A 15,731-nucleotide genomic window follows, 5' to 3' on the forward strand; every position below is an offset into this window, starting at 1 on the left:
AGATGATACAACGCTCATTACACTTGAGACTTGAGCCTTGACTTGGACTCTAGCTCAAAGACTTGAGACCTGACTTGGACTTGCTAAAAATGACTTGTGAGCATCTCTGCTGTGTCCTGGATTTTTTTTTTCTGCGGAAGAAGTTTCCTGAGCCGATAGTTGCAGGGCATCGAAGGCAAAACAGCACTTTACTGCCTTTTGACCTCACAATTGCCTGTAGGACATCATCAACCCACATGAAGGTTGGTTTCTTCACCTCTGTTTGGTCTTGGCTTCTTAGCCTTCTGGGGTTGCTGCTCTCTCTCTTTCCAGCACATTTTAAATTCACTCTGCGCTCCTGAGGGACTTCTTTCAAACGGAAGCAGGCCACATGGAGTCATGCTGCCACACAGAAATAGTCTTATTTGCTCGAACTCTGGTGCCGTTGATGATGGAGAGGGGCGGAAAAAAACCATACAGACATTCCTAAGTTGGCGAGCAAGTTGGCTGACTGGTACTGTAGCCTGGTAGGGCCAAAAACACATTGCCTCACAGATTAAAGACACTTCTCTGATAAACTGGTCTCAATTCAGAGGATAAGCTCTTATTTTTAGCCATTTTATCTTTGGGTGTCTTCATGTGGATTTAGCTTCTGCGGAGAACCTCTGAAAAGTATTTGATACTTGCCTCTTAGAACTTGCTGTGATAGTCGGTTCTTTCAGTCGTTCCGCAGTAGTTTCCATTGAACATGTTTGGGTCTCTCTGTGTTGATCTTAGTTTTTTCTCTTTTTGGTCTTTGTGTCCAGGTGGTGGACTTCATGGTGTCCCTGCTCCAGAGAGCCTGTGTGGGTCTGGATCAGGCCTCTGGGCCCGGCACCCCGAGCCCAGTCGAGAGCCATACACTCAGCATGGGAATGGGCCTGGTGGCCACCCTGCTCTCTGCACCTCAGGTACACCTCAATGATCACATGTTCATATCCAACTGCATCTACATCAACAAGTGTGAACACACACACACACACGCACAAGCACACACACGATAATATTATACAATAATATCAGCAATATTATTGTATAATAAATTTGCTTTAATAATTAAAGCAGATTTCCATCTCTCCTGTTTTATCGAGATGTGTGTTGGTAGTTGATAGAGAATAAAATCTATTCTTTCCGCTAAAATGTATATGTAAATGTATATCACAGCTTATCTTAATACCAAATGAATTGAGCCTTGAGTCCAGGAAGATTTACCATAAAAGTATATTTAATAGCTTACATTCTCTGCAATATGCATATTGACAGAGGGCATGAATCTCAATGTACACATTCTGATATGTCATACAGAGTCAATTATTCAGCCGCGATGTCACAATTTGACATACGCTTTATACTGTAGGAAGAGGAGGAGCAGAGAGGAGGGGGTGATGACTTGACTTGGAAATGTGTGTGCGTCCACTTGAGTCTACAGGGAAACTGTTATCCGTTGTTATTGGACACGATGCACTGCCCAAGGTTTCAGCAAAGAGGAGAAGTCCTCTCTATGGGGCTGGGTGAGATGTCAGTGTGAGTCTATGTGTCAAATGGAATGGAACTTATAGCATAATTATGCAAATAGGCCTATAGCTTATTGATTAGGAAATATTGATTAGGAAATGGCATGGAACTTATATTTTTCTCCAACAGTAGTTTTGTCATGTTTTCTTTTGTACAGTTTGTACTTTTCTAACCCGATCTGGGCGACTGTACTCCATGTCAAGGCCTTCTTCTTAAAGGTCATATAACCTGATTTAAAACTGCACCAGACAACGTTGCATGTTGCATGTTGCATGTTGCATGTTGCATGTTGCATGTTGCATGTTGCATTGTGATGGCTCCAAATGGCAGCGACATGTTTGAAAAAGTTTAACTTAAAAAGCCAAATGTCAGTAAACTGCACACAGCACGCTCATGTTTACACTGTGGATTGGTGTCGACCAATGTTAGCAATTTTTTATATATCGGTATTGGTCCAAAATCTTCATATCGAGAGGAACCAATCCGGTAAAACGATGATTTGTGGCCTTTTCCAAATGTCTTGGAAATAAAGAAAGACATTGTTTTTTCAAATTCACTGTGTTTACATGTGCTTTTCAGTATGTACAACATTTCACTATCATACAAACTGGTTTTTATACAGATCATATCGAGTAAATAACGGTTATCGGCCATAACAGCAATGTTATCGGTTATCGTATCGGCCAAAAGTTGTCATATCGGCGCTGCGGCTTATCCTTTGTTTCAATGAGTGGAGAAGAAAAACACTTTTCTCTGTTGCAACCCCACTGTGTGAATTGTGCTGAGAAGACGGCTGCGTTTATTTTTACACACAAATGTTGCCGAGCGCAGCTTTAACGTCAAAGGACTCACTGTTACAGTAGCTGGCTTATATGCTGTGCTGTCTCGCTTTCCCTTTTCTTTCTTCTTACATACATCTTCTGAACATCCAGTAAGGTCCAATAACAAGCACACGGGCACCAGTTCTGCCATCAGCAGGGTTCCCACGGGTCCTTGAAGTCCTTGAAAGTTTTCTGAAAATAGACACAGATAGACATGAGTCATTGAAAGTGTTTGAATTTAGATATTTTGTGCAAGAATCCAAATGGAGGTGCTTTAATGTTAGTAAATAGGTGTAACAGCACAGATGACTCTCTCCCTCTCTCTCTCTGTCTGTGAGCTTCTGTATAGCCTGCTAGTTCTCATTGTAAACACTAGTGCAGTGCCCGTTCCTCCCCATGCACCATCCCGTGGGCGCTTTCCCCTGACACACTGTCCTCCATCAGGTCCACCTAAGTAAGCGCACTCCCCACGTTTGAAGTCGATTCAACAAACGGTTCTGGAGATACGCAACAGACAGACATACAGCTGACAGTCGTAGTTACTTTATTTTACTTTAGTTCTAACTTTGCCAGCTCCTCACAGCAACCCCATGTTACCTGTGCTGCACTGTAGTTAAAATCATTCAAAGTTACCTTTAACATCAATAAAACATACTAATGATTGATGTTCAATCATTGAAATTCACCTGAAAGGTATTCTTTCTGTCTATCTATCTGGAAGAGGAGGTTAGAGAGTGGTAGAAACGTGGTTGACGTTACCGGTCGAGGCAGACATCGACGGAGGCAGCCATTCTTCTCGTCTTGCACTACACATAAACAACAACAAACACACTTGAACCTCACTCTCCTTTGTTGACTGTGGCAGCTCAGTGCAGAGGACTACACCTCCATGTCCAGGCTGCTCCCACCTCTGAAGATGCTCTCTCAGGAGCACCCCGAGGCGTTTGTCCAGGAGCTGGCGTCGAGCCTCCGCGCCGCCATCGCCACACACGGTGCCTACCGGCCCGATGACCTGACCTCCTCCAGAAACCCTGAACGCTCACAGAATCACAGCGACACGCCTTCTGCCATAAAGAGGCAAACTCCAGCAAGACACTCGCAGGTGGCAGGTGTAGCAAGAGACTCCTCCCTACCGGCCAGGCCCTTCTCCGATTGGCTGTTGGAGGCGTGCGACCCTGACGTGCCGACCAGAGCGGTGGCACTGAGGGCGCTGACCCGGATGGTGCAAGAGGGTGACCCAGACGCCGTCCAGGCCCAGGAGAAGGTCCTCATGGTGGGTTGTTTACTTATATACTACTCCTTTATTTATTTATATATATATATATATATATTTATATATATATATATATATATATCTGTTTATCTTTAACTCCATAGCTGTCACATGATACCTGCTTTGTTTTAGCCATGTTTAGTCATCTTCAGGATGCTGCAGCGTACCATTCTCCAAACTATACATCTGCTTGTCAGAGGTGAGATTCATACAGACTCAACCGCAACTATTGTGTGTGTGGGATGGAAACAAGGGGCAACCTCCAGTTCTGAAAAAATGTAGCCAATTAATGCGGAAGTAACTTAAACCTGCATCCTTTCTAATGGCCAGCAGGGCGACTCCACCGGCTGCAAAAAGAAGCCAGATTGTATGGAAGTCAATGGCAAAATGACCCTACTTCTCACTTGATTTATGACTTAAGTAAACACGTTCCTAATGTGGTCTCAATCACTAGTTTCAAGTCTTCAACACAGCATGATGTTCATTTGGTCAATGATGGTCCCATTTAGAGTCAAATAGATGATAAAGCAGACTATTTAGATTTTGGTGCGTAATTGACAGGTTGCCTATGATCATGGACCAATAGCAGGCAGCTCTGTGGGAAAGCCCTGGTCTCGCGCAAGCTGCTTCTGGCTTCAAATAACCGACGTTCAAAATGCCAAACTCCAGGCTTCAAAACAGGAGTCTGCAAACCCAATGAGTGACGTCACTACGTCCATATTGTTACACGGTCTATGGATGGAAAACAAGTGCAGCCAAATACTTCCAGTTGAAATTGTCCAAACCCGGTCAATTTATGAAGCCTTTGATGGATAAAGAAGGAGACGGTACAAAGATTGGTGCTCTTGACATAAATAAATAAAATGTTGAGTTAAACAATAGTGTGTATGTCCTAGAGCAGTGGTCCCCAACCACCGGGCCGCAACCCATTTGGTACCGGGCCGCGAGCCCGGTCCAAAAAAACAAACAAAACAAAACATATATATATATATACATGTGTATATATACTTTTTTTTTTTATAAACATAGGCTATAATATTATAGGCTGTGTGTGGTAGTTAAAACGTAGTTTCAAGTTGACGTTATTTATGTTTGTAGTTGAAACAAAAACATAAATACTGTAGGCTACATACAGTACAACACAAAAGGCTGTTATTTACCCTTTGTCGCCACCTGGTGAGTAAATATATATTGAACTAAAACCAATCAAATTGACAACTGGTCCGTGACTTTTTTTTTTCATGTATCTACCGGTCCTTGGCACAAAAAAGGTTGGGAACCCCTGTTCTAGAGGATAGAAGTTTGTAGCTGTTTTCTGTAGCTTCTCGTTAGCAGTGTATCTTCAGTGGTTATTCCCAGGCTCAGTGTATCTTCAGTGGTTATCCCCAGGCTCTCTGGCCTTGATAGATGCTCTTTCCATGGGCTTCCTCTTATCTATTCTTTGCACCAATACCCTGGAGGAATGGAGCAGTAGGGCTCTGGGTCGTGTGTGTGTGTGTGTGTTTGAGAGAGAGAGAAGTACACACCACATATTTAGGTTGTAGTATATTAATCTCCTCAGGGCCAGTATCTCTGTGTCTTATGTTTCTCCCCATATCTGTATGAGAATGGGAATAGAACAACTGCCAAAATATGTTCTACTCAGCTTTCCACAGGGGTTGGGGGGGAGATCACATTCCATGGGTCACCTGTCAAAAAGCTCTAGTTAGAAAAAAAATAGGTTTTCTTCAATGTCCTGCAGCCCTTAAAAACCAGGTCAAATATACATGTTTGACCTATCATCTTAAATTATGTTTCATTCGATCAATAAATCCAACAGAACCGGAAGTGATGTCACACACACACATGAGGCATTGTGACATCACTGATGTCATCAGTGGGGTTTTTTAAAGAATATTTTTATTGCAAATCAAGGTACAGTTGTGCATTGGTAAACAGTAAAGCAATCATATTTTCATTTTTCTGCAAGAACAACGATAACGTGCAATTTGGAATGTACTCTCCTTTCTCCCTTCCTCAACACCAACACACACACAAATCAAACTCATTGTGATGTCATCAGCGAGTGATGTCATCAGTGATGCCAAGTTGAGCAATTGTGCGCTGCGCATGTCAATAGAGCAGACGATGTGTCTGCGAGCTGCAGGGCCAGCTCGGCGAGCTGCAGGGCGGGCGTAGCACTGAGCTGCAGGGCGGGCGTAGCACTGTGCGGGCGTAGCACTGAGCTGCAGGGCGGGCGTAGCACTGAGCTGCAGGGCGGGCGTAGCACTGCGCAGTCCTAGGAATCGAGCGAGATGCTTTTAGTTTAGAAAAATACCATAGGAATGTATCTTTGAAATTGAAAAAATAAAATAGGCTTATTAACATAGGATACAATCTTAAAGAAATGTGTGCATTTTGTGCTACAAATTACAATCTCACTGTTTACAATTACAAAATTCACACAAGTTTGCAAATATGTATTGCACATGCATGTATTTAGCTTCTCCACTTTATCAGATGGAGAATGCATTTGCTGATTTGCTGTTTGTGCAGTTTTTTATTCCCATGGTATGAGGGTGAAAACATGAGAGTCCCCCCTCTTTGACTTAATGACCTGCGTATGAGACAATGTCCCCCCTCTTTGACTTAATGACCTGCGTATGAGACAATGTCCCCCCTATTTGACTTAATGACCTGCGTATGAGACAATGTCCCCCCTCTTTGACTTAATGACCTGCGTATGAGACAATGTCCCCCCTCTTTGACTTAATGACCTGCGTATGAGACAATGTCCCCCCTCTTTGACTTAATGACCTGCGTATGAGACAATGTCCCCCCTCTTTGACTTAATGACCTGCGTATGAGACAATGTGCCAATGTGTTTCCCCTGTGTGTGAATGCGTGCACATCAATAAAGTGCACATTGTAGGTGGTTTCTCTCTGTGTCTTCTGGGACAGTGTGAGCAAAGGAAGATGTTTAATAAATGAGGCAGTTGGACCTCGTCCCCCGGGGTAGGCCGAGGGGACAGCTGCGGTCTGTAGAGACTTGTTAAGGTGGCACGGGGGACAGCTGCGGTCTGTAGAGACTTGTTAAGGTGGCACGGGGGACAGTTGCGGTCTGTAGAGACTTGTTAAGGTGGCACAGGCAGGAAGGGCCTGCAGCTCATTTACTATTCACTGTAATGAGAAGCCCCCCACTGTGGGCCTTAGGCTTAGATCAACCTGGACCTCCAAGTCTCACAACAGGGATCCCCCTCCTCCACCACCTCCACCTCCACACACTTATTGATGCTTCCCCCTTTTTGCCAACTCTATGTTTTAGAGTTTACTCTTCCACATCTTACAGCCACTCTCTACCTTAACTTTGACCCTTTGTCCATATTCTGGAAAATATTCTGGAAAGCGCTTGGCATGTCATAAGTTAGGTGCACATATTTATTAAATGTCTGATATATGCTCACATTAAAAATTGACAGAAGTATTTTACTCATCCATGCAACCCCTCGTCCATCCTGCGCCCCCATCTCCTTCCACTCTTCCTCTCACCTATCTTCTTCTTCTTCACAGGGGCCTCTTTTAGTACCAGAGGTGTTTGGATTATTCCCTTTGATTTTGGGTCTTATTGTGCTTTTGATGTATTCAGTGCCATCATGTCAGATCATTGATATGGAGACACACACTGGTGTTTGATGTGTCTCACACCGCAGTGACACTGACTATGTTTACATGCACACAATATTCCACTATTATTCAGAAAATGCCAATTTTCTGAATTTGATAAGGGTCATGTGAACAGCATATTCCAGTTGCATTTTCCCAATTTGGCCTTTTTCCGAATTTAGCATTTTCCCATTAAAGCAGCTACGAGCAAGATTTTCGATTGTTATTAAACAGTCTAAATTTAATATCGATGCCTCACATCTTACCTCTAATAGTAGACGAGAGCAACGCCGAGTAGTCTCGCTTGAACCCCGAGTGAATCGGCGAGTGTTGTCTTGATGATTAGTCTGTCTGCGGCCGGGGCAGATCAGGAAGTGAAATGAAACGGTTTGCGGCAGCCACTTCGGCCATAACCACAAAATAACAAAATTACTTCCAAACAAACTGTTAGAATATAACGAGAGATGGTCGCGAGAGAGTAGCAAGCTTCTGGATGTCGCGAGCATGGCGTTCTCCGTGTTTATGGTCTGTTGCTAGGCAGAGCGAAACGGTTGAAGGCAGGCAGCTGCCGTAAACCGTTTCGTTTCACTTCCTGGTCTATCCGGCCCGCCGGAAGACAGACACAGACTCTATAATCATCAAGAGAGCAATCTCCGATTCACATGGCTTTGGTCTCAGCTACTATTATAGGTAAGATGTGATGCATCAATATTACATCTGGGTTATTCCAGTATTATTCGGGTTTTAGGAGGATTCTTTGATGATGTATACAGCGCATTCGGAATATGCGTCTCAATCAGGCTTTTTACCGCAGTTTGCGACGCATGTTGCCTGTTTGTGGTCAACTGATGTGTGCTAGAAAGCGCTACTATAACGGATTATATATAATCATATAATCCGTCATCTCTGGCATGCGAAAAGAAAAGCCCACATTTCTGATCGGGACGAGATGAGAAACATCGTTCGGTGCCCACGGAAGTCCACAATGCTTGCGAGTCTGCGAGGTAATAACTTAAGCTACTAGCCTACTTTTTATGAAAGACATGGATGTGCAAATTTTGCAACGCCAAACTTTCCAGCAGCAAGCTGCTCCTGAAATTATCCAAATGATGCTGGTAAGAATAGCGCTGCTCTGTTTATTCTCAACAGAAAAACTCTGCCTACCTTCATCTCTCTCCCCCTCAACCCTCACGTCGGGGAGGGCGAGCTACGGCTGCATGTAACCGGGAATATTAGTGGATTATTCATTTAGTCGGAATATTGTCATTTTCCGAATATGGGCAAAAACCGGAATATTTTGTGCATGTAAACATAGTCAGTGTGTTCCCAGTGTGTGTGATCATTAATCCTGGTTTGTCTCCTCCAGCTCTTTTTAGAAAACCTGGAGCATGATGACTCGTTCATCTACCTGTCTGCCATTCAAGGTAAGCTTCAGTCAGCTTCAGTCCAAAAATATCAATCAGAATCAGCAACTCTAAAAACACATCAGTGGGGTCCTAGTTAAAACAAGTGAGGAGTAATTATGTTTTAAGTGCTGGAGGCAGAAGGAGTACAGTCATTGTGTCTGTCTGTAGGCCTGGCTGTATTGGCTCATTGTGTCTTGTCTGTAGGCCTGGCTGTATTGGCTCATTGTGTCTTGTCTGTAGGCCTGGCTGTATTGGCTCATTGTGTCTGTCTGTAGGCCTGGCTGTATTGGCTCATTGTGTCTGTCTGTAGGCCTGGCTGTATTGGCTCATTGTGTCTTGTCTGTAGGCCTGGCTGTATTGGCTCATTGTGTCTTGTCTGTAGGCCTGGCTGTATTGGCTCATTGTGTCTGTCTGTAGGCCTGGCTGTATTGGCTCATTGTGTCTGTCTGTAGGCCTGGCTGTATTGGCTCATTGTGTCTGTCTGTAGGCCTGGCTGTATTGGCTCATTGTGTCTTGTCTGTAGGCCTGGCTGTATTGGTGGACTCCTACCCTGAGAGGATCCTGAAAGAACTCCTGGGAGACTTCCAGCATGGCCCCTCCCTCCCCTCCTCCGACAAGGAGCGCTCGCTGGAAACCCGCCTCAAAGTAGGAGAGGTCCTGATGAGAGCAAGCAGGGCTATGGGTGAGCATGATCTCATGAGCATCACATTCATACTGGTGACAATATTTAATGATGAGAACATAGACGAGATGATCCAACCAATCACACTCGACTGGCTTATCCACTTATCCGCTTATTAACTTAACTTAACTTAACTTAACTAACTTAACTTAACTTAACTTAACTTTCAGCTCGCTACGATCAGCAGTCAACAAGAACATGACAGTTTAAAGAAGTATGTGCTCAGCTCGCTACGATCAGCAGTCAACAAGAACATGACAATTTAAAGAAGGGAGACATACTTTGTATGAATGGCCGGTTTTGTTCCCGGCAAGAATCAGACAAAAGATCCACACACTGGACTAACAGCTCCCAGCAATTTTGATTGAGCAACGTTTTGATTTAACAGAGATCTTTGTCAAGCATTATCACCATCACAAAGCACAACAAGCAGTCATATATAGAACTCAGGTGATTGTGATCTGCAGGATTGAGAGTCAATCTACTCTCAAGCTGGACGGATCAGAGCAGAGCTGGCCAACACTGTGTGCTCCTCCCACATGGGGCACAGAGCATGTCTCTGTGAAAAGGGCCAAAACAACTAGGAACATCAAGGGATGCTGATGAGTAAATGAGGCCCATTTGAAAGTGAAATGACATTGTGCCCACTGTGCACACTTATAATTACCATCTGGCATGTCCCATCAGAAGTCAGTAGGTGGTTTTGGTGGAAGGTCCGCTCTCACTGTGAGTCTTTGAATCCTTAAAGACTAATTTAAGATTAGGATCAGATTTCAAAATGTGCCGATGTTGTTGGACAATCTCTTAAAGCAGAGTATTGTATAGCCCAACGCAGTGGAGCTTCCATGATCTGAATCAATCCTTCTCTTGAGACATTCACTTTGGCTGACATGTTTAAAATCTCTCTACAACTCTTTGGATCCAGCCTCTCGTACTACCTGTGCCGACCACTCACTCTTTCCAGCATGTCAGCATGTCACAACGATGTTTATTGTTAGACTCATCTGTGCTCAGTGGCACATAATGATAATAATGATAATAATAATGCAGGAGCCACAATATACGGATCCTTTCCAAAGAATAATAATATCATGGAAAAGTCATGGCGCATCGAGTCAGCAATTAAAGCAAAAGGATTCCGGACCAAGTATTGAGTGCAGGCATGAACATAACCTTTCAGAAGATCGACATTTCTGTTTTGAAAATACCGGTTTTTTCATTTTCATTTCTTGAAATACTGAAATACTGTTTTGGGTTTTTTTTATGAGCTGGAAGCCAGACTTATGCAAAGTTAAACAAATAAATACTTGAAATACTTAACTTTGTGTATAATGAATCTATAAAAGTTTCACTTTTTGAAATGAATTATGGAAAAAAACAAACTTTTCCATGATATTATAATTTTTTGGAAAGGATCTGTGTATATATTAGGGATGCACCGATCCACATTTTTTCACTTCCGATCCGATTCCGATACCTGAATTTGGATATCTGCCGATACCGATATTATGCCAATACTAATATTTTTCTTGAATATACAGTATAGGCAAAGATTTGGCCAATTAAAGATTTTTTTTTTTTTTATATACAGTACCTTGCAAAAAGCAGACAAAATTAAGAAAATATACAAGGCAAAGAAGGATACTATTATACATGGGCAAATTACGGCCAGCTGTGTGGGCCCGCGCTGGAATTGCAAAAAAAAAGAAAAAAGAATCCCGAGTCCGATCCAATCCGTGAATTAGTGCCAATATCGGGGATCGGATCGGCCCCATCCCTAGTATATATTTATAGTATTTATTTTATTTGGCCATGGGTTATGAGAGTGGTATACGGTATTTATACCATGGCTGTGAACCAATCAGATTGCTTGAATTGAGAGAGCCGTTTTATAAATATATATATATATATATATATGCCCGCTCATGTTATGTACTGTATGTGTTGATTATATCACCTTCACATGCATGTTTTGTCTGCCCTGCATCAGCAGCTAACTGCCGCACCACAAAAGCCATAGAGCAGCACCCAGCTCTCTGTCTAGAAGAGACTCACCCCTCCCTCCCCCTCCCCCTCCCCCTCCCCCCTCCCCCTCCGCCCCGCGCTCCACGTCCGTCTGCCAGCTCGCCATCGTACCACTTCCCCAGGACAATCGAGGGGTTTATGTCCTTGCTGGGAGACTGGCTAGACCCTTGGCTCTAGACCCTTGGCTCTAGACCGTTGGCTAGCCACGCAACCAGGCCACAAAGGCTGTGTCTTTGCCCCCCAAGTGGCCAAGTTGGCGCCCTTTTGCCAGGCTGTCCTTTGTAAACGAGAGGGTTTTCTTAATTGACTCACCAGTTGAGTCAATGTTGAACAAACCAGAGTTTGGCGCAGCGCTGCCTCTGCTGGCTGTGTCCAGCTACAGCGAGGCACAGAAACCTATAGCTGCTATCACAGTGTAGCCAGGTCAGGAAGCAGATAAACAAACACACCGGTCTGTTCCCCAAGGCAGGAAGCAGATCCACAACACACCTGTATGTTCCCCAAGGCAGGAAGCAGATCTACAACACACCTGTCTGTTCCCCAAGGCAGGAAGCAGATCTACAACACACCTGTATGTTCCCCAAGGCAAGAAGCAGATCTACAACACACCTGTCTGTTCCCCAAGGCAGGAAGCAGATCCACAACACACCTGTATGTTCCCCAAGGCAGGAAGCAGATCTACAACACACCTGTCTGTTCCCCAAGGCAGGAAGCAGATCCACAACACATCTGTCTGTTCCCCAAGGCAGGAAGCAGATAAACAAACACACCTGTATGTTCCCCAAGGCAGGAAGCAGATAAACAAACACACCTGTATGTTCCCCAAGGCAGGAAGCAGATCTACAACACACCTGTCTGTTCCCCAAGGCAGGAAGCAGATCCACAACACACCTGTCTGTTCCCCAAGGCAGGAAGCAGATAAACAAACACACCTGTATGTTCCCCAAGGCAGGAAGCAGATAAACAAACACACCTGTATGTTCCCCAAGGCAGGAAGCAGATAAACAAACACACCTGTCTGTTCCCCAAGGCAGGAAGCAGATAAACAAACACACCTGTATGTTCCCCAAGGCAGGAAGCAGATAAACAAACACACCTGTATGTTCCCCAAGGCAGGAAGCAGATAAACAAACACACCTGTATGTTCCCCAAGGCAGGAAGCAGATAAACAAACACACCTGTATGTTCCCCAAGGCAGGAAGCAGATCCACAACACACCTGTCTGTTCCCCAAGGCAGGAAGCAGATCTACAACACACCTGTATGTTCCCCAAGGCAGGAAGCAGATCTACAACACACCTGTATGTTCCCCAAGGCAGGAAGCAGATAAACAAACACACCTGTATGTTCCCCAAGGCAGGAAGCAGATCCACAACACACCTGTCTGTTCCCCAAGGCAGGAAGCAGATCTACAACACACCTGTATGTTCCCCAAGGCAGGAAGCAGATAAACAAACACACCTGTATGTTCCCCAAGGCAGGAAGCAGATAAACAAACACACCTGTATGTTCCCCAAGGCAGGAAGCAGATAAACAAACACACCTGTATGTTCCCCAAGGCAGGAAGCAGATCCACAACACACCTGTCTGTTCCCCAAGGCAGGAAGCAGATCTACAACACACCTGTATGTTCCCCAAGGCAGGAAGCAGATAAACAAACACACCTGTATGTTCCCCAAGGCAGGAAGCAGATAAACAAACACACCTGTATGTTCCCCAAGGCAGGAAGCAGATAAACAAACACACCTGTATGTTCCCCAAGGCAGGAAGCAGATCCACAACACACCTGTATGTTCCCCAAGGCAGGAAGCAGATCTACAACACACCTGTCTGTTCCCCAAGGCAGGAAGCAGATCTACAACACACCTGTATGTTCCCCAAGGCAGGAAGCAGATCTACAACACACCTGTATGTTCCCCAAGGCAGGAAGCAGATCTACAACACACCTGTATGTTCCCCAAGGCAGGAAGCAGATAAACAAACACACCTGTATGTTCCCCAAGGCAGGAAGCAGATCTACAACACACCTGTATGTTCCCCAAGGCAGGAAGCAGATAAACAAACACACCTGTATGTTCCCCAAGGCAGGAAGCAGATAAACAAACACACCTGTATGTTCCCCAAGGCAGGAAGCAGATCCAGTCTTTCTCATTCTCATTCTAGAGAGCTTGAATTTATATATTTTATGCAGGGATAGAAATGGAATGTTCTTTAGATATTTCTTTGTCAGTCAGAGCACAGCTGAGCAGTGTTCACACATTCAAGCCTCTCTCTAGTTCTCAAATTGTCAGTGTTGTAACAGTGAGGTCATTAACCCTGATCCGTGTGTCCAAACTAGGCCATGTTGGGTCCTTGAAGTTGAGGGAATTTAGTCTGGAAAGTCCTTGAATTGGGCCTGGAAAGTGGTTGAAAGGTCCTTGAATGTGATGTTTCAGAAGGTGTGCGGACCCTGCTGTAGGGCTGTGGCGATTCACTTATCTCCCGATTCGATACTATCACGATTCTTGGGTGCCGATTCGATTTATATTGCGATTCTTAAGTATTGCGATTCTACGATTATTGCGATTCGATATTACGATTTATTGCGATTTTTGTTTATTTTTTTCTTTTCTTTTTTCAGTTTGTTTGCTTTTTTACACTAGATTAGAACATGGGAAAAGTTGAATCATACACTAGAGACTGTATATTATATATCATGAGTAGGGCTGGGCGATATAGTTAAAAACAGGGGCGGACTGGGATCATAATTCAGGCCGGGCATTAGATACCAAGCAGGCCAGGCCGATATGGGCCGACGCGCGTGAAATTTGGGCAGTTTGAAGCCCAATTTGGGCCGTTTGAAGCCAGATTTGGGCCGTTTGAAGTCCAATTTTACAATGAGATGCACCCACTTTAACCCTGAAGTGTAATTATTACTTCAGACTAACTAATAAAGTAATAAAACCACTACTAAACCAGTAGGCGGCGCCTGGCCTGCTGTTCAGTGAGTGGCCTGACTGCAAGCACCCAATTTTTTTTTTTTTTTTTTTTTTTTTTGCGATTATCGATTCTGGAATAAAAGATCGATTCAAAAAATCGTGACATTAAAAATCGCGATACTTAAGTGAATCGATTTTTTCCCCCACCCCTACTGTGCGGGGACCCTGCTGTGTGCATGTGAATGTAGAGGCTGTGCTGCTGACTCATCTCACTCCCTGAGGCACAGCACTTCCCTCTTTGATTAAATCTAGTAGAGCTGTGTCTATTGAGGAGCTGAAGGGAGTACAGCTGTGTGTGTGTGTGTGTGTGTGTGTGTGTGTGGCTCTGTGTGTGTGTGTGTGTGTGTGTGTCTGGCTCTGTGTGTGTGTGTGTGTGTGTGTGTGTGTGTGTGTGTGTGTGTGTGTGTGTGTGTGTGTGTGTGTGTGTCTGGCTCTGTGTGTGTGTGGCTGTGTGTGTGTGTGTGTGTGTGTGTGTGTGTGTGTGTGTGTGTGTGTGTCTGGCTCTGTGTGTGTGTGTGCGTGTGTGTGTGTGTGTGTGTCTCTGTGTGTAGTGGTTTGTTGTGGGTTTGAATATCTGATTCTGAGAAAGCACTTGGCTCTCTGAAAGGTCAATCTAGGACAAGCTAAATAGCTCTGAGTGTGTGTGTGTGTGTGTGTGTGTGTGTGTGTGTTTGTTTCTGGATCAGGCCAACATAACCAGCTGTAGGCACACGCACGTGCACGCACGCACACACACACACACACACACAGAGACACACACACACACACAGACAGGTCGAGTAGGTCTTACTACTACTAGCGCAGTGCGCTGGTTCTCTTCTCTCCATGGCGGTGTTGGCTCTGCTCCCCTGCTGCTTGGCTGGTGTACTGCAGCTGTTGGCTCTGCTCCCCTGCTGCTTGGCAGGTGTACTGCAGCTGGGCTCAGCAGTGAGCTCTGTTATCCTTTGTGTGTCTGCCTGTTTGTCTCTGCCTCGAATACGACTCGAGTAGAAACCTCCGTTTGGTCCCCACTCCACCTCCTACTTATATTAGACTTCCACTCTCATATCCATAGTTAGATAGTTTGTGCTTTAGCTGCCTTACATCTAACCTGATGCTGTTTACAAAAGCTTAGCTTGACCTGGCTTCAGTGCTGCTGTAGCAGATCTTCAGTGTGTCTTGGTTCATTTTTACACTGGATGCATATTAATGGCAGTTGGGAAGGTCACAGTCGTACAGTAGTAACAGTTGAGGAGGTTCTAATTGGCTGGCTTGGTAAGTCCATCTGACTCCAGAGTGTCTGCCTGATTGGGTAGTATGTAATTAATGGAAGGTCAAAGCTGTATTATTGTGAACATTTAAATTGAAGAAGTATAAATCAAAATCTTAAATG

General features: G+C 44.5%; 1 protein-coding gene across 1 annotated transcript in view; it reads left to right on the forward strand.

The window, feature by feature from the left end:
• Positions 1 to 15,731, forward strand: part of tango6 (transport and golgi organization 6 homolog) — a 49,078-nt gene that overhangs the window by 19,988 nt on the left and 13,359 nt on the right. Inside the window, exons 12-15 of the mRNA XM_083654348.1 lie at positions 786 to 929; positions 3,220 to 3,627; positions 8,636 to 8,693; positions 9,199 to 9,357. Coding sequence (XP_083510474.1) covers positions 786 to 929; positions 3,220 to 3,627; positions 8,636 to 8,693; positions 9,199 to 9,357 — 769 coding nt within the window. The remainder of the gene's footprint in view (positions 1 to 785; positions 930 to 3,219; positions 3,628 to 8,635; positions 8,694 to 9,198; positions 9,358 to 15,731) is intronic.

Source organism: Poromitra crassiceps (genome assembly GCF_964638095.1).
Source record: "Poromitra crassiceps genome assembly, chromosome: 18".
Taxonomy (NCBI): Eukaryota; Metazoa; Chordata; class Actinopteri; order Beryciformes; family Melamphaidae; genus Poromitra; species Poromitra crassiceps.